Below are 19,262 nucleotides of genomic sequence, written 5' to 3' on the forward strand. Positions count from 1 at the left end.
TATATAGTTTCATCCTATTGTGCATATGAAAGAGGATTAGCTCTTAGATTTTTTATGAACTGGACCCATGTTAAGAACCTTATTCATATTAGCTAATCTTCAGTGTGAAATCGTTATCATCTAGTGAGTAATGTCTATTCGCTATTGCTAGCTCATGCACGCGATGAAGTTTCCAAATACAGACAATATTAAAGGCTGACAGATATGCTAGCTATTTGCACATTAGCCACCGTTTTTATCAGGCAAACATTAACTTGCATTTATTCGTTTGATATTCTCGAATGTGTAAAATAATTTCTTTCCATAATCTAGTGATTGTTGCGATATGATCTTCCATTATAAAACCACCATATTCCCCTTTCTTTGAACTCATATCAATCTAACCATTTCCCATCAATCCATAGGTGCAGTCTTGCTAGAAAGTGGTGAATCGTGAAGGCCATGGCTCGCAACAAGGTGAAGTTGCAGCGGATCATCAATGATGCGAAGTGGCGGGCGGCATTCAAGAAGCGGCTCAAGGGCTAGAAGAAGAAGGCAAGCGAGTTGTCGACACTATGTAGTGTGGATACATGCCTCATGGTGTATGGTGAGGGCGAGGTGCAAGCAACAGAGGTTTGGCTGTCGGTGCAGGAGGCGACGAGGGTTCTTGAGCGCTTCAAGGCCATGCCACAGCTAGACAGATACAAGAAGACGATGGATCTGGATGGCTTCATCAAGGAGCGCACCGACAAGCTCCAAGAAAAGTTGCACAAGGTAAGACGTGATGCCGATGAAAGCGAGACCAAGATACTCATCGTTGAAGCCTTCTATAGCCGCTGCGCAGGCCTCGAGGATCTTACCATTGAGCAGCTTACCAGCCTTGGCTGGATGGCAGATGCACAACTCAAGATCGTCAACAACTCAGTCTATCCGTAACCGTGCCACTGAAATTTTACAAAATTAGAACCATGCCACTGTCGTCACGTTTTCCGTCAATTTCCTTCCTTTTCCACCTTCTTCCTTCTTTCTCCTGTCTTCTTCCTTCTTTCTGCCATAGCGAGGTTGAGCGCGTTTGCGATTAGCACGGTGTCCACACGGCTTCCCGCGTCAGTGCAGCCAGCGTCGGCCGTAGCGACATCACTATTCCCGCCATCGTGGCGGTGGCGTGCCCGCCCGCGCAGAGCCCCATCTTCGGGGCCGAGAGCCCCATCTCGTGGCATCTTTCCCTTCTCTCTCTCTTCCCCGTCGCATGGTTAGCGGGAGGCGCGGCGAAGCGCGTGGTGCCGGTGTCCAAGTGAGGCGGCATCTCGGACCTCATTTCCCCCCTCTCTCTGTCCCCACCCCTTGGGTCTGATCACTCTGCGTCGAGGAGCTGTCGGGTCCAAAGCTAGTGCCAGGGTCGGCCGCTGAAGCCTTGGGGGGGGGGGGGTTCCTCATCGTCGCAGGCTAGCTCCGGCCGCTGTCTCACCTCCTTCTCCTCCATCTAGCGGGCTCCAGCACCAGCGCCTTGCCTCCTCCACTGCCGCCGGTGCTAGCAAGCCGGCTCTCCCGCTCCCGCCGCCGATCCGTGCGTCCCCACCTTGCCGTCGCGATCTTTTTAACTAGGAAACCTCCACATCATTTAGCGATATTTAGATCATACATGTTGCCTGCGGAAAACGTGAGACATTAATTAGGAGATCATATGCTCTATCGTGTGTTACCTTTATCCGTTATAACGCACGGACATTTTTGCTATATTCATTATATTAAAAGTTAAAGCAATTTATCAAGTACTACCTCTGTTCTATAAAAGTTGAATTTATAGGGAATCAAGGATAGAAAAACAATCATAATAACCTTATTATTTAATGAATACAGTGCACGCACACATTCTATATATAAACTTAATTAACATGAAGGTTGAGACTTAGAGAAGGGATGGAAGGAAGGGAGATTAAAAGGAAATATTTTTTTATGTAATCAATTTGCTGGGTCCCACATTAGTAGAAATACAATTTTAGATAGAAATTCAAATTTTATGAAACGGAGGTAGTAAATTAATGTGGGAAATAAACTTTCCTTTTAAAATCATGGCTGAGAATATTTTCCTAATATTCTTCATTCCCTAATATACTCTATAATTTTCCTTAAACTTTCATAGTAAAAAACAAAGGAATAAGTTCACCGGAGGTCCCTCAACTTAACAGCGAGAATTTTTGAGGTCCCTTAACCACAAAACCAGAAATGTTTACCTCTAAACTCACACAAACCGTGCACTCAAGATCCTATAGCAGTATATATGGCTGGTTTCGCTGACGTGGCATCCTAGTCAGAAAAAAAATTAAAAAATGTACGTGAGGCCCACATGTCAGTTGCACATCTCTTCTCTTCTAGTTTTATTCTCCTCCTCTTCTCTATTCTCTTCTTCAGGCCGGCAGCAGGCGGAGAGCCGGCGGGCAAGCGCAGATGAAGGCGACGGGCGGAGAGCCGTCGGGCTGCTGTCGCCGGAGCTGCATAGCCGGCTCCTCTCCGACCACCGCGCGCCCTTGCTCTCCCTCCTCCGCCGCCAGGATGACGAGCTCCGGACCAAGATCAAGAACCACCTCCTCGCGCTCGGATGGACCATCGCCTCCAAAGCCCAGCCTCCCTGGCCTCGCGCCCAGGCTCCGCTACGTCTCCCTCGCCGGAAGCATGCATGCTATTTGTATGTATGTATGTATGTATGTAAGCTCGCTAATGGCCAGGTGATTAGCGAGCTTAGGAAATGGGCTCAGCAAACACCACCTCATCCTGGAAGGCAACCATCCATCATCATAAGAAGTCAATACTGCCCTGGTCCATCTCCTCGTGGAAGGCAACCTCGCCCGCCCGCAGCACCCCTGTGTCCCCATCACCTGGCCGATCTGCTTAGGAGCATCGTCAACCAACGCCTACGTCGGACTTCCATGGCAGCTAGCACAGCCATCCTCGGCGCCAGTACGATGTACGCCATCAACTCATCATCAGACGCCAGTCGCCGACGATGCTACCTCCACGGTGCCACCACGTTGTCAAGACGCCGGATGTCCTCGCATGTGCGGCAGCTGCAACAACAAGAGCACGGCGACGGCGATGGTGCCTCCGCCCCTGGCCACCTCTGCCGCCCACGGCCTGCCGACTCCCCCCCCCCCCGCGCGCCCCGCCCAGCGCTCCCGCCGCCGACGACGCCCTCCCCTTCTCTTGCGTCACCGGCCGGCGCCGCCGGCATCCGAACCTCTCGTGACCCGTGGCCCGTGGCTCCATGCACGCCCGCCACTCCGCTGCCGTGCTCGCCCACCGATGCTCTGCCCGGCGGTGCTCCACCGGTGAAGAGGAGAAGAAGAGAAGTGAAGAGGAGGAGAAAAGAGAAGAAAACATATGTGAAGCTGACATGTGGGCCCTACGTACTTTTAAATTTTTTTTCTGACTAGGATGGCACGTCAGCGAAACCACTCACATATACTGCCATAGTAACTTGAGTGCACGGTTTATGTAAGTTTAGGGGTAAACATTTCTGGTTTTGTAATTAAGGGACCTCAAAAAATCTCGCTGTTAAGTTGAGGGACCTCCGGTGAACTTATTTCAAAAACAAAAGGAGAGAGAAGCAAGGTCCATCGCTTGGGCCGACGTCCTCCCCCCTTTCCTTCTTACTTGGGCCGACGCTCCCGCACGGCCCAAGGCCGCGCTAGCCCATCCCCATGCCGAACCAGCTAGCCCAAGGCCACGCCAGCCCAGCTTGCCCGCGCCCCTCCTTCAGTCCAGCCCACTCGTCAATTTTGTCCCCCTCCTCTAGCCTAGTCCACTCCCTCGGCCCGTAGAGTAAAACAGAATGCCAAATTAGTGCACGATTAAGGCCCTATTTCTTTCATGTTAGGATTATTATAATCTAGATTATTGAGAGTAAACTGAAAGAAACAGATAATTTATTAAAGTAGCTTATTATAATCTGGATCCCAGCTTATTATAATCCGATAAGCTCATTTATGTGAGCTTTTTCCATATTATTGGGTGAAAAATTACCCACCATGCCACCCCACTCCTTCTTTAAACTTGTAAACCCAATAATCTAGACTCTAATAATCTAGGAAAGAAACAACTAACCGCCTATTCTACTACATATTATAGCTTATAGTAATCTGACTCAATAATCTAGATTATAATAATCCCAAGCTAAAAGAAACAGGGTCTAAACCAGAATGTCAGATTAGCGCACGATTAACTAAATATTAGCTTAAAAACTCATAATATAAATTAATATGATTTTTAATGAAACTTTTATATAGAAAATTTTTTTGGGAAAAACGATTGAATTCCATTAGCCGATAGGCGAAACCGAATTTTTTTTTTTACTAGGAGAGCATTGCAGGCGAAACCAAACTTGGCTTTGGTTTTTCCTCCCTCTCGAAGGAAGCATTCCTCGCCACTCTCTCTCCATATGCTGCCCGCCACCGCCACCGCCTCCGCCGCGCCGCCGCCGCCGCCGCCGTTGCCGGCGTCCCCCGGCGGCGAGCCGCACGCCGCCCTGCTCCTGTCCCTGGCCTACCTGCCGCTGCGCGAGCTGCTGTCCTGCGCGGGCGCGTGCCGCCGCCTCCGCGACGCCGTCGCGGGGGACCCGCTCCTGTGGCGGCGCGTCGCGGTGGCGGCGCCGCCGCTCGCCCGCCGGCTCACCGACGAGGCGCTCCTCGCGCTGACGGGGAGGGCGGGGGGGACGCTCCGGTCCCTCCGCCTCCTCGGGTGCACCCGCGTCTCCGACGCCGGCCTGCTCCGCGTCGTCGAGCGAAACCCTGGCATCACCGAGGTATATAGTGGGAGGGTTTTCCCCCACACCGCATGTTCGCTTCATTTTGGTTTGTGAGAAAAGTTTGGATTAGGGAAAGATCTATAGATGCTTTGGGTAGTTGGGTGTTGCTCGCCTAATGTTTGCTGTAATGCCTACGCACCGTGGCTGCTTTAGCTTTCAGCAGTTTGGCTCATGTTACCGAAATCGAAAGAGGGGGGAAAATGCAATAATGTAATGATAATTGATCAAGTTAATTTGAATTCATTACAATTTAAACATTACATGTTTACAAATACAAATCGATGTTAGTTGATACTTGATACACTGTACTTTATCGTGTTTGGAGCTTGATAGACTTATGTTGGTGTTCATGCCCTCAGTAAATAGCACCCCCCAGAAAGCCAGCGCACTAGCATTTTGGACTTTTAGTTATTTCTGTATGAAATACTATTTTTACACGAGGACAACTCGACATGGAGCTTGAAGCTTTGTGCTTCGAGAGAGAATGCATGTTATTGTTATTCCAATTCCTGTGATATGGACCTTTTTGAAACAACACTAGTAATCTTATATGGTATCTATGGTGGCAACAAAAGGTAGTGGTTGGTTTCTTGCTTGGAAGAGATAAATTAATTCGTTGAGCACATTACTCAATCAAGTGTGAATTCTAGGATCCTGCTTGCTTGGGTGCCCATTTTGTATCCTGTGATCTGTGTTAAGTGATCCCATTAGATACTAACATTAACATCCACACTAGTCGACGCTGGATGACCTCTCCTTCGCATTTATTCGTTGTAAATTATAAATATAGGTCAATGTGACATTAATAATATTTTTTGTTCGTACTAAATGTAATAGTAAAAAATAGTCTTAGTGTCTTATAGCCAACCCTTTAGTGAAAGATGTGCTAGAGCAACAATTTTCCATTTTGCTGTTCTTGGACAGTGTGATCTCATTACCCATTAAAATATTATTATTTTTTGGGTGTCCTAGTATTGGTATACAAGTTAGCAAGCGAGTCTTCATAAAGTTACTCCATACTATGGTTTTGGCCACTGCTTCCAACTTTAGGCTTATATATACCACTCAGTGTGCTACATGGTACATACTGTGTAAGTGAAATAAAGGGTTCCGAGATCCTATTTTATGAGCCTTTTTTATCACAGATTCCTGCACTTTGGAATTGGGATAAAGCAGGTGCCAGATGAATAGAAATCGATGCCTAATACACATAAGAAACCATAGATAAATAATACCAGACACAGAACATTCCCATTGAATTGACACCACGAAATAATAAGAATTTCAGTTTGATCCCATGGGTATAACAGTACAAACATCTGATTGAATTATTGCCTAAGGCTTTAAGATGGTAACACTGATCCTACACAATCTTGGGTAACCACCTCACGTATTTTATACATGGTTGTTTGATGTTCTTGCTGATTAAACTTGATTTTAACAAATTTTTTGTGATCTCAGACATTCTGAATGTTTCATGTATGCACAAGATGCATCTCATTGTGCAGTATGTTTTTGGAATTCACACGAAACAGTTAAACTAGTGCGGGAAACTGGAAAAGTTATTGGGTTCCAAGGCTCCGAGCAGGGAAAAGTTCTTGATTTAGGACTCTTTGTTAAAAGATGGAATAAATGGCACACCATGCTGGGTTTCTCTTACTCACTTTCGCTGGGGTTGAGATTTCTCTATACGTCTTGGGTTGTTTCACTAACCTTGCTAACTGCAATAGCTACTGGGATTAGGGAGTCAACAGTATCTATTGTAATTTTGAATTTAATACATCAAATCTGCAGTGGATTGATTGTATCCTTGAGAGATTTTTCCTTGGATATACAACCATGTACACCACATAATACTGGAAAAGAATGTTTATCTTGTCAAGAAAAATATGGAACAATTAGGGCACTGCAGTATTTGTGAATAATAATGTATAGGTCTTCAACTTTGAGGTTGCCGTATTATTTCCCTTAGCCACCTGTTTGGGGATAATATGAGATACATTTGCCTTGGACTTTGGATGTACCAAACCTTATATGGTAAAATGTGGTGCAGTTGGTCAATACTCAATACTTACTGCTCCCTCCGTCCTAGAATATAAGGATTTTTAGGGTTGGACACGGGTATTAAGAAAGTAGGTAGAATTAAATAGAAGAAGGTTGTGATTGGTTGAGAAGTGGAGGTAGGTGAGAAAATTGAATGGTGGAGGATTGTGATTGGTTGAGAAGAGAATGTTGGTGAAGAAGTTGTTATATTTTGGGACGGAGGGAGTACTCTCTAATCTACATCACCCTTTGTTCTTTAATCAATGAAAGATTCTCAGTATGGAGTCTAGTACGCTACTGAAGGACACCATGATCTCAACTAGGGCTAAAATTTACAAGGTTAGTTAGAAGATTGCCATGACTAACTTCCCATAGCCTTTCTAACTTTTGAAGTGAGCAACATTAGACATCTCACACACATGAAGTTCATTTTTCTCTTGTTTTTTTTTAAAATTCAATCTAGGAACTGATAACTGTCATATGACAATTTCTGATAAGTACTGTAAAAGCACCAAAAGTTCCATTTTAAAAAATAATTATTGCTAGCAACTAGCTGGGAGCAAGTTATCTAGTTCCATTCCAAAATCATGATTGTTGACCACAATTTTTTTATGGAGCAATAGTGAGTTTGTTAAATTGCCACTTTCAGTTACCAGAATGACTTTGGAGGTTCTAGTTCTAAGAAAACATGGGAAATAATTGCATGAGCTGATTTGTTGTATGAAGTTTGAACTTGCTTTACCTATATATAGCACTGTTGACTTAACGATGCTATTGCACTTAGTTTTTATCCATAATAGATGCTGGCCAGAAGTTACAGTCTTCTATTGCGTAAATCTGTTTACTACTGCAGAATGCTAATATATATGTTCAATTTTGATGCTTTGTTATTTCTGGAAGATGAAATCAATATCATATGCTCATGAAAAGTACATATTCACTTCACGTCGTACCACTTACTTCTATGCAATAGCTTTAGTGACCTTTGGGTGCATCTTATCTAACTTATTCTTTAACTTGCAGCTCTATATGCCCAGATGTACAGGCTTGACTGCTGAAGGTGTGGTGAAGATTGTCCAGGTTCTTTATGAATGCAAGGGGAATCTAAACCGCATTCGACTCCATGGTATTTGCAGGATGACTAAGCATCATCTTGATGCTATCAGTTCTGCCATGTGCAAGGGTAACCAACAAGAAGATGATCAATCACTTTTCTATAGCCACAGAGTCCATGAAGTGCTCAACACCAACGATGAACGCCGTATTGATGTTGATGTGTGCCCTATGTGCACAAATGTGAGGCTGGTGTTTGATTGTACAAGGGATGGCTGTAGGTTTGTACCTTCTGATCTTTTGAACTCTTATTTGCTCTTTGCTTCGAAAATTTCCCTTCAAATTTGTTGAAAGTTTGCCACTGTTTTTCTTATTTGCTTATTGACAACTCATCTTTGCTATATGGTCACAATATTCAGTGCCTTTAGATATTTGATAGTGTTGTCTCCTGTGGTTGTGGAATAGCTGACATAGGGATCTCATCTTTCCTGGAAAGCTTTTAAGTGATGGTCCAGAAACTCATTTATTCTCTCCCCTATGGGCTACAGGAAAGCAACTGCACAATTAATTTTTATTTGGTTGCTCTCGTCTTTGGAACAACTGGTTCAATATGTTAAATATTCTTCAGTATTTTTTCAGGTCTATTGACTTTGACCTGAACTTTGTTCGCATTTCTACAAAATAAGGTTTGATCTATTTTGATGATTTATTTATATTTCAGGAGAAAGGATAGTTGGGCTCAATGTCGAGGCTGCTTCTTCTGTGTTGCCCGATGCGAAACATGCGGTGGGTGCATCGACTTGGAGGAGCTCAGCGAGACTGAACTTGCATGCTCGGACTTCCTGTGCATGGAGTGCTGGCTTCCGCTCCCGAAATGTAGCACTTGCAATCGGCCCTACTGCAAGAGGCATGAAAATCTGAAGGTAGATTTATCACCATCTGGCCAGTTTACTTGTCATCGTTGCGTGGAATTTTCTAGTAACTCACGCGAGAACCTGGAAGAAAGTTCTTAGAGGTGAGTTCCTGCCCCTCTACAGGAAATACAAGTTGTCGAGTATACTTGGGTATGAAACTACTGTCTGTGTACCAGTACTTGCTGATGACTTTTACTTAAAGCGTCAAATGTACTAGACTAACTAACTGAGTGTACTGGAAATCTAGGATTCTGAATTATTTATTGATCACGTCAAATTTAGCGGGTGCAGACTTCATGGACTTGTGCAACTTGTCTGAAACTCTGAATAACACTGAAACAGTCCATTGCCCTCAAGTCCCATATGCCTATGGAATGTGTTTAACCTTCCAGGCTTCCAGCTCAGAATGTGCTCAGCATGACAGACTGAAGGACACCGTTATTAACCGCCATTTGTCATTTTGGAGCGTGCTGTACTCTGTCTGGCTGCCATTTGCGCCTATAATTTCAGAATTCAAATGATACTCCTGCAAGAAATGCTACTCGACTGGAATACCTTCCATCATCTGTTCATCTTTTACAGGAAGAAGATACCTGTCCCTGTACTATTTCGAATCCGAGTCTAAATTTGAGTAGTCAATTGAGGGTTTAGATCATGTTTTGCGATAAACTTGTACAATATTGAAATACTCGACAGTTGATAGCACTTTGCTTTCCAAAATTTGTTCCGTAGTCTATATCAGTATTTTGGTCCCTCATTATCTTGGTCGAGAGAGGGTCACTAACAAAATAACCAAAATGTACCTTTTCTAATGCGATTGTTTTTAACTGCACATCCATCTTCTTTTCCGCTTCTTTACCGAATTATTGTCATGAATTGTTTACTCCGTGCTTCAAAAAACAAATTTTCTTTTTTTTTTAAAAAAAGAAACTTTCTTCTACTGCGTTGCTTGGACTACTTGTTTTAAAGTTATTAGATAAGTTTATTTCTCAAAATATGTAATTTATTCTTACAACTAAACAGATTACTGTCACGATAATTCGATGAATAATCTGTTTCAAATGCTAAAGCAGATCAGCGGCACCTACTGAATAATCCCGTGTCCATCCCTACTTTTTTTTAGACACAATTTCTCCATCTCCCTCGAGGGGAGCAAGCCAGCAAGATCTGAAAAAGGGTTTTAATAAAAGCATAAACAATTACTTCAAGTTCATGCGTCTCCATTTGCTATTTGAGCAACCATTTTCAGGAGGGAATCCAATAGTTGGCACGGTGAAGTCAGAGTCTAGCTTTACCAAATTGAGATATCGCACTCTCGAGCGAGTCCCTCCATTTTAGACCACACCTAATAACATCAAGATCATGAATCCTCCCAGATGTGAACCTGGAATACTGGAAACACGTGTATTTCGTGCACAATGAGCAAAGTTAGTTTTACATCCAGAAACCTGTTTCGCGGCGATCATTTCACAATGATGTTTCGCTGAGATTTTTTTTATATAATGGATAAAAATCCGGTCTCTATATCCACAAGTGTATATACAACCAAACATTTCAGAAAAATATTATTTTACTATAATATTCTATAGCAATAGTCAAGATTCCTTTGGAATATAGGAATTTTACAGGACTTGAGGTATGTTCCTTTTCTCTTACAGATAATAAATTATCACATTCATGTTTTCAAAGCACCTAAATGGTACGTTTTTTTTTGGTAAAAAGCTTCCTATTTCTATATATAAGTTTCTTGTAATACATCTTTAGATCAACTTTTAAATTTTGTATAACTAATTTATTCACATGAAACACAAGAATTTTACAAGGGCCTTCTTCTTTTCCTCTTATAGATTACAGGTTATCACAGTCATGCTTTCTAAGCTGTGATTTTTGCAAACGGTTTCTACATATATAAGTTCCTTAGAATACTTTTTAAAATATTTTTTTAACTTTATAATAGTTACTTCATTCGCTTGAACCCTAGAATATTATTTTAGAAAGAAAATCAAATAATCCATCATCTATTTATCCATTTAGAACAACAGAACTAGGCCTAATTAGTTCAGTTCCTATAAAAATACTCTGAAATTTCTACATTCCTCTGAGTGATGAAACAGGTGGCAGCAGCAGATTGGTCCTCCAAAATTTCGACATGTGAAAAAGGAACCTTGCTACTACACCCTTCACCAGTGAGTTCCAAGGCAAGGCATCACTGATCAGTAGTTGTGCTGTTCCCATCTAGTCCCCTGCTTCTTGCCATGAACTCAAGTGAAGGGCACCTCCTTTTTCCCCTACACACAAAATAAATAAATAAATCAGTGCTACTAAATCACAAGCTGGAACTTTTTTTCCTTTTTTTTTTCGCGTCGGTGACCGTCTTCAGGTACACTATAACTAACCACCAAAATCCATGACATTTACATGAGCACTAACACCCCCCGGAGCACACGCGTCATGGGAGACAGGATTTGCAGAGAGCAACAGCCCAAGAAAAGGGGCATGAGCTTTGTGAAAATTGTGACTCTGGGTGGCACATATGTCACTGCAAAACTTGTTGCATGAACAGGGTCAGAATGTGAGTTGGAGCAGGAGGAGGAAAATGTTGGTTGGGAGAACACAATCTTTGGACCACTAACAGTCTCTCCATCATGTATGGTGATCTGATCATCTCTTCCTTTGTGTGGAATTGAAGTGGATTCAGAAAGGGGAAAAAAAAAGAAAGAAAAGGAGCTGCCTTGCATGGCATGGCAATGGCACCTGGCCCTCCTCATCTTTCAGGGTTTCACATATCCCAATCAAAGGCTTAATAGCACATCTAATTGTCTAATGATAAAGGATGATGGGAGGCAAAAGTACATCCATGATGATGATAATAATAATAATCTCTGGTTTTTGTATAGTACCATGTTTTTCAGCTTTGAGTGGCGAAATTTGACCTCAGCGCGACACCGAGACGCGGTGTACTGATTGATGGCTTGTTCTAGCTAGCTGAAGTCAGAGGGTGCCCTTTTCTTTTTTTTGAACTGCAGTCAGATGATGCTTTTGATTGTCTGAAAGGATACTTAGTGTTGGTGCCAAACTGCCCAATCAAGATATGCCAGGGAAAAGAAATGATGAAGTGCACTACTTTACCCTAAATTGACTTGGGAATTCAAATTAAGCATGCAGTTCTTCAGTCAACCTATGAAGTGATCATTCATGTTCGAGAAAAAAATTTGTAAAAAATAAGAGTGTTTTTACGATGGTCTCTACCAGCAGTATTCTACGACTAGTACAGATCACAATAAAAATTGTCAAAATATAAACGGGTCTTTTTGTTTACTGAAGAAGATGTAGTTGATCATTCCGACCTTGTGTCCTGACCGGCCTGAAGTGAAGTCTTGATGGATACTGTTAAGTTGGTCGATCAGTTAAAATGAAGGTCATCTAGTACAACAAAATAATGGCTTTCATTGCCAATCAATCTATTGCTGGCACTACTACAATTCAGAACACAATTTTACCACTCAAATTACTTTTTACTCACTATTCATTTCATTTAAACCTATAAAAATTTAGTCGAATATCCTCCACCGTCATCGTGTCGCGATCCGCAATCTCTCTGTATGGATAGAAGGAAGAATGTTTTGGATCTTAGCTCACAGACTTTTGTGGGCAATTTCATCCCTGTGATATCATGGGAAGTTTCATATGTTGACAAGGGAGAGTGAGCAGTGTTGACCTCAATGATCATTCAACATTTCCTGCCTGCTGGAAGCCAAAATCTTGTCCAACAAGCCGTACTCCATACTGCGGCTACATATACCTCTGAAATTGCTGATCAAATCTTCAAAAAAAATTGCAAGTTCTACACGCGCTTGCTCGATCCGTCGCGGCCCCATAATTTTTCACCGGAAAAAAAATGGATGAAAATTTTTAACCATGGTAGGACAATAAGGACCCCTTTGCAAGTCATATCTGAAGCTCTAGAACAGATGACTGAACATTTTACATGTTGTCAATTAATTAAGCTGGTCGGCAGCTTAATCGATTGATCTGAGGATAATTAATCTTGTCAATAACTGTTTTCACCTAAAAACAGGTAGTAGAATTCTCTGATCTCACCTAAAATCCATCCAGGGCAAAAGGTAGACCAGAGGATAATTTTGTCAGAACATGAGATGAAAGTAAAGGGAGAAGAAAAGAAAGCATGGAAACTTTGTAGTGCAGCACTTGCAATTGCAAAGCAAGCAAAAGGGACCCAAGAGCAGAAGCTCATGCTTCATGGTGGCACGTAGGCCACCCTCACAGCCTTCACTGCCGACGCCCGGCCCGGGCCCACCGCGCAGCCTCACCGGCCTCGGACACGTGTACATAGAGCTAGTAAGCAAAATAAAAAATAAAAAATAAAAAAATAAAGAGAGATAGAAGCTTGAACTACACATCAGTACATCACACACAGAGAGACCCTTGGTGCTTACTACACATCAGTAGTTAGCTACTGGCTGGTTTGTTTTGTCTCCTCTTCTTGCCTCCCCCTTATAAAGGAAGGTGAGCATTGCATCTTGCTCCTTAGTACTCCTCCTCCTGCATCATCATCCCAATCCTCAATTCAGAATTCAGAACTGCCATTTGCTACCTTACATACCATACCTAGCTGAATTGCTGTCAGTTAATCTCTTGATCAGATCGATCACCCTGCAGCTTCTTGTTGTTTCTAGCATTTCTGGTGAAGAAACCAAATCTTCAGCAGCTTAAGGTAGGAGATCATCAATGGGGAGGCAGCCGTGCTGCGACAAGGTGGGGCTGAAGAAGGGGCCATGGACGGCGGAGGAGGACCAGAAGCTCATCACCTTCCTCCTCACCAACGGCCAGTGCTGCTGGCGCGCCGTCCCCAAGCTCGCCGGTGCGTCGATCGAGATCCTCGTGTCGCAGTACTACTTTATGTGTGTTTTGGCTATGTGCATCCTACGATCGAGGCCGAAAGTTTATATACTTTCATTGTCTGAAAAAGGGTATGTTTGTAATAAAATTATAGGGCTTCTCCGGTGCGGGAAGAGCTGCAGGCTACGGTGGACGAACTACCTCCGGCCGGATCTCAAGAGGGGGCTGCTCTCCGACGCCGAGGAGAAGATCGTCGTCGACCTACATGCCCAATTGGGCAATAGGTACGATAACATTGTCCTCGACACGTTGGGACAACATGCCTGAACGTATGATAAATTAGTTTTTTAATGTATATATAACCATTTTTATATACAAAACATGTTAGGTGGTCTAAGATTGCGTCTCATTTGCCTGGGAGGACGGACAACGAGATCAAGAACCACTGGAACACTCACATCAAGAAGAAGCTCAAGAAAATGGGGATCGATCCCCTCACCCACAGGCCCCTCCAGCCGCCGCCGTCGCCGTCGCCAGAGAAGAAGCACGCAGAGAGAAAGAACACGGCGGCGGCGGCGGCGGTGGCCGAGCAGCATCAGCACGACGAACTCTGGGAGGAGGAGTCCCCGGGATTCTGCACCGACGAGGTGCCGATGATCCACCCGGACGAGATCATGGTGCCATTGCGCGACCACCCGCCGCCGGTTTGCACGGCCGCCGGTGCCTCGACGCCGACGACATCGTCGTCGTCGTCGTCCTCGTCGGTGGCCTCCTCGACGACGAGCTGCGACGAGGTCGACGCCGCGGCGCTGCTCCCGGTCCTGGAGTGGCCCGACGACGCCATGTGCCTGATGGAGCTCGACGAGCTGATCGCCGCGGCGGCGCCGCCGTCCCTGCTGTGGGACGACGACTACCGCCTCCCGCTGCCGCCGCCGCCGCTATCGCCGCCGGCGATGTACGAGGAGCTAGACGCCTTTCAGTGCTACGACCAGCAGAGGAGCGCGTTTGAGCAGGAGGCAGCAGCTTCAGCGTGGAACAAGCTTGAGCTCTTCTAATCAATCAAAATTAAACTCTGTAAATTATGTTTACAGTGTTTATTATAATCAATAATTACCGAACTAAAACAGAACAGTGTTGTTTCATTGTTCTAGTATTGCCTCTCTGGTTAATTGTTCCATTGGAATTGCATTAGTGTAGTGATGTGAAATGATCAATGTTCTCAGTTATATATTGCAGAATTCGATCAGTTTATGTCAAAAAAAATCGATCACTTACTAGGCAACTTCAGTTTTTCTTTTTTTTTTAAAAAAATCAGATCGATGAAAATTGTCCCTGCATGTGTGGGGTAGTAATAATCCATGATATTATAATTTCATATCTAAATATGACCCTGTTTAGGGAAGCTTCTGCACCTTCTCCCAGAATCAGAAACTCCTCTAAACAGTCTAGTTTTTAGTCCAAATTCTGAGAAGCTGTAGTTGTAGAATCCAGGAAATGAACTACAAGCTAGAAGCTGGAAAACCCAGCTTTTCCATATTCTTGGAAGTTGCTACCAACCAGCTGCTTCTCAGAATTTTAAGTTCCCCAAACAGGCTTTATGTCCCTGTGGCTGATCTTTGTACTTTCTATAAAAAAAACAGAAAATTCAGCAAAGAGCCAATTTTTTTCTTAGAAAATAGGATATAAACCCGACCTCTACATCTAACCAGATGGACACAACCGAGCATAAAGAGCCCAATGAGAGTTATGGATTTACAGGAAAAAAAATGTTGTTTGCTTTGCTCTTTTTTTTAAGAGTAATTCTACGGTCTTTGAGGAGGTACCATGACTCCATGAGGTACCTCATAATATCTAGGTATCAAATTTACAATAGAAAAAATAATACCTCATGGTATCATTTCAAGGACTGTAAAATTGCTTTTTTTTTATGTCATGTGCACTTGCACGCGTGCATGCAGATGCCGTAATGCTAAAGGAAAATAAATTCAGGAGAGAAATTAAAGAATGAGACCTACGTATGAACAATTGAGAGGAGAGAGATAGATGCTGATGGTTGTAGCTAGATTCTAAGAAGATCCTACTAGCTACCAAACTCTCCTTGAGTGCAGTGTGCTTTGTACTTCACTTCATTCATATCCCAGGTGCAAAAGGACAATAATCAAGTCGCTGGATCTAAAGTACTCCCATGGGATAAAGTTGTGTGTTATGTGAGTTAAACATAATTTTGTACTTTACTATATTCTAAATCTTATTTATTTAGACGTGTGCTATAAATGTACTCCCTCCATATAAAAAAACAACCTAAAATAATATGAGATATAATCTAGTATAACAAACAGATCCATGTCCATATTTGTTGTACTAGATTATGTCATATCTTATATTAGATTGAGTTATTAGCGGTTTAAAAGTTAATACTAAGAACAAACTAAGGGATAAAAATAACTCGATCGAATGTTAACTCTAAATTTAGATTTTAATTTTGAATTCCATGGCGGCTAATAAGATAATAAGTAAACAATTGGAAGCGCAAGTAGATTCAAACTTTCTCTCCCATGATTTTACAAATTTCACTAAGGTTATTGTGATTTCAATAGATTTTGAACACGACTTATCACTAGTGATCTTCCTATAAGATAAATTTTAGTGTTCCTGACGGTTAGAGCATATATGATAGTTGTAGAAATATTAGGATAAGATTAATTTGTTTAGAACCATTTCTTATTGCTAATCCTTTCATATCTCTACTCATATAATCTTTATACATATATCATCCCGAGAGGCCGAGACCCAATACAATCATTCAGTTACATACTATATTTCTCTTCCTATATATTTATCATTGCTTCTTCGATCGACTACGGATATATATACCCATAGTGGAAGAAGCAGTGATGAATATAGGGAGAATAGCTACTTTAGTCCCTAAAGTTTCTCTGTAAAATCAGTTTAGACCCTAACCTTTTAAATGGTCCAAAGAAATCCTTAACCTTTTTCATAAGGCCTAGAATATTCGTTGGGTCCACCAAAATCATCATATGGATATGCCATGTCATCATTCATGCAAAATCAATAATGAATTGTCCAATTTACCCTTACGTATATCATAGAAAAATAAATATAAGGGTGAATTAGATATAACCATAGGAAAAAAATACTTCTTTTTTTCACCCTTTTGAGGTATATTTTTGCTCTTACAAATACCATATATTTTTTAACTTTTTCCTTTTGTTTTTTACTTTCCTGTGCGTAAGGGTAAATTGGACAAATCATATAGATTTTGCATAAGAAGGTGACATGGCAGGTCCATGTGGCGATTTTGGTGGGACCAAGGACTATATTAGCCCACATGACAAATTTAAAGGACTTGTTTGGACAATATAAAAGATTAAGGACTAAACTAATCTAGGAGCGAAACTTTAGGGATCATATTAACTATTCTCCAATGAAATATATATATATATATATATATATATATATATATATATATATATATATATATATATATATATATATATATATATATATATATATATATATATATATATATATATATATATATATATATATATGTATGTATCCAGCGTGCGTGTAACAGCACAGTGGAATACATATCCAACGCGAAAGAAGGAAAGCAGAAATAGTTTCTCTAGAAAAAACATAAATAATATAATACTAAGATCATCCATGACGCATGATGATCATCCTTAGCCGGACACACGCTCACGGCTCACATCAGCTTCTTTCTACGTACAATGGGAGAGAACGAAAGTCGCATCCATATGCAAACCAGCTAGTATCTCTTTGCTCAAATCCAAAATTTGCATGATTGGCGCATACAAATTCAACTGCTCTTCTTATTTTTTATTAATTAATTAGCTTGAATGCGGCTTGTCAATCCTCGTCATTTCACTTAATAACATTATTAACCGAGAGGTTCTGTATACTCGCTCGATATAAAAATATAATAACTTCTAACTCTTAAAAATTAATATGTCTTAAAGTCGATTTCTTCACTACCTTCCACATCTTAATCTATCACAATAATTATTTTTTAATCATAGATATGTCCACTTCCCAAAAAAAAGATTATAGATATGACCACTACCTAGTGACTAGTTGGTTAATTAGGTTATGAAAAATTACATATATATGTTTGTTTGAGCTACATATAACCAATTTTAAATTTAGAATTTAATTTTTAAGACTAGCATAGGGATTCTTAAGGCGTTTTAATCATTCAGCTTTGACTTCCATACCACTTATATAAGTAAAAGTACAAAAATCAACATTAAAATTATTTTCCGTTACATCAGTCGTCGCGGGTCTTTTAACTTATAAACCATGAATAAAAAAATATCTTCCTTGAGTCCGAATAAAAAGAATATATCTTCCATATAGGCCATCTGTAAGGAATTTTTCTCTGTTATATTTGTAGCTAGTCAAAGTAGCATATTGTGCATGCATATCGTGGCAGCTCTCTACCACTACGACAGAAACAGTTTTTCCATGCGAGAGACCCAGTAGGTAGCAGGCGGGTCGACTGTCTCTTCTTTTTATATATAGAGATAATTAATTAACTAACTATGCTCTATTTTTGAAAATATTTATTAATTAAGTTATTTTATTATATTTACTAACATGTGGCGTGTCAAATGATGTGTGGACGTGCGGCCTCAATGGTACGAGGTGTATGTGCAACACACGTGCTAGCTAGACCATATGCTTTGCATGCGGCGGCGAGTTAATTCACATAATTTAATATGTGTTGGAGGATTATTTCACTAGCTTTGCTTTTTCCTAAGACAAACAAACATATGTATGTATCTTTTACCATCAGTTTTTAAAAAATTATATAGTTTAATATCATATTCACCATCTTAAATAAGTTTTATAATATATAATTTATACGTTGTTAAACTACATGATTTTTTTTAAAATAAGTTTGACTTGAGAAAAAAGAGGGAGTCCAGTAAACGCTAATTACCGCTTAATGTTCTCATGTTCCAAAGCTAGCCCTAATTAAGAATTAAATTTAAGGGTATTGTGCTGCTTAATTACTATAATTAGCTAGCTTGGGATATGTCTAGCTATATGCTATTAATAAGACAGCTAGTTATTCATAGGTAGTGAAGACATAATATTTGACTTCTTGTTTTATGCATAGATAATATTTTTATCATACAAAACCTTGATCAGTGTACGTGTTTTCCACGCGTATTCTTCGCACTCTAATGTGCATGTGTTGGTCGATATTTTTTTTTTCCAAAATGGATATTTGGTGTGGAATAAATGAGCATCAGGTGTAGAATATCTACACATGCGTCTAATAGTCTGTTGAAGTGCGCGGTCACTCTTCAAACGTAAAAATGATATACCATTTTTTTAGAGAAATATATGCCGCTTTGACAACGACTATAAATTAGTATAATATATTTTGAAAAGTTAGAGAGGTTTGTTATGGAATTAATATTTGAGAACATTTTTCTTTCACCAATCCTTGCATCCATAATTCGCTTGTGGTATGAAAATTTTACACTTCTCTCTTTTGGCACTATTCCGTTAGTACTTCCTCTGTTTTGTCATTATCTAGTCCAATCTAGTAGTTGTTG

The 19,262-nt window shown here is 41.2% G+C and overlaps 3 protein-coding genes across 4 annotated transcripts; all 3 read left to right on the forward strand.

Moving 5' to 3' along the window:
* The first annotated feature begins 576 nt into the window (after window positions 1-576).
* LOC107281957 (agamous-like MADS-box protein AGL80) lies at window positions 577-1,277 on the forward strand. The gene is made up of 2 exons (XM_015793809.2): window positions 577-903; window positions 1,062-1,277. The coding sequence occupies exons 1-2, from the start codon at window positions 577-579 to the stop codon at window positions 1,275-1,277; spliced, it is 543 nt and encodes a 180-aa protein (XP_015649295.2).
* A 3,082-nt stretch (window positions 1,278-4,359) lies between these two features.
* LOC4345622 (F-box protein SKIP28) lies at window positions 4,360-9,080 on the forward strand. The gene is made up of 3 exons (XM_015792963.3): window positions 4,360-4,777; window positions 7,847-8,157; window positions 8,598-9,080. The coding sequence occupies exons 1-3, from the start codon at window positions 4,415-4,417 to the stop codon at window positions 8,887-8,889; spliced, it is 966 nt and encodes a 321-aa protein (XP_015648449.1). The 5' UTR covers window positions 4,360-4,414; the 3' UTR covers window positions 8,890-9,080.
* A 4,112-nt stretch (window positions 9,081-13,192) lies between these two features.
* Window positions 13,193-14,812, forward strand: LOC4345623 (transcription factor MYB20). 2 transcript variants are annotated; one of them, XM_066312928.1, is made up of 4 exons: window positions 13,193-13,317; window positions 13,488-13,672; window positions 13,805-13,934; window positions 14,039-14,812. In XM_066312928.1, exons 2-4 carry the CDS (start codon window positions 13,540-13,542, stop codon window positions 14,703-14,705), a joined length of 930 nt encoding a protein of 309 aa, XP_066169025.1. In that variant the 5' UTR covers window positions 13,193-13,317; window positions 13,488-13,539; the 3' UTR covers window positions 14,706-14,812. The 2 variants fall into 2 exon arrangements, with proteins under 2 accessions (XP_066169025.1, XP_015648743.1); XM_015793257.3 differs by lacking the exon at window positions 13,193-13,317 and having other exon boundaries at window positions 13,341-13,672.
* The last annotated feature ends 4,450 nt before the right edge of the window (window positions 14,813-19,262 follow it).

The sequence above is a fragment of the Oryza sativa genome, chromosome 8 (assembly GCF_034140825.1).
Source record: "Oryza sativa Japonica Group chromosome 8, ASM3414082v1".
NCBI lineage: Eukaryota > Viridiplantae > Streptophyta > Magnoliopsida > Poales > Poaceae > Oryza > Oryza sativa.

Bases quoted from the DNA above. Each gene is read 5' to 3' on its own strand.
- LOC4345623 (XM_066312928.1), top strand. From the start codon at position 13,540: ATGGGGAGGCAGCCGTGCTGCGACAAGGTGGGGCTGAAGAAGGGGCCA. The intron at 13,673-13,804 runs GTGCGTCGATCG...ATAAAATTATAG, and splicing joins CGCCGTCCCCAAGCTCGCCG to GGCTTCTCCGGTGCGGGAAG. The intron at 13,935-14,038 runs GTACGATAACAT...AAAACATGTTAG, and splicing joins CATGCCCAATTGGGCAATAG to GTGGTCTAAGATTGCGTCTC.
- LOC107281957 (XM_015793809.2), top strand. From the start codon at position 577: ATGGTGTATGGTGAGGGCGAGGTGCAAGCAACAGAGGTTTGGCTGTCG. The intron at 904-1,061 runs GTCTATCCGTAA...GTTTGCGATTAG, and splicing joins TCAAGATCGTCAACAACTCA to CACGGTGTCCACACGGCTTC.
- LOC4345622 (XM_015792963.3), top strand. From the start codon at position 4,415: ATGCTGCCCGCCACCGCCACCGCCTCCGCCGCGCCGCCGCCGCCGCCG. The intron at 4,778-7,846 runs GTATATAGTGGG...TTTAACTTGCAG, and splicing joins GAAACCCTGGCATCACCGAG to CTCTATATGCCCAGATGTAC. The intron at 8,158-8,597 runs GTTTGTACCTTC...TTTATATTTCAG, and splicing joins TGTACAAGGGATGGCTGTAG to GAGAAAGGATAGTTGGGCTC.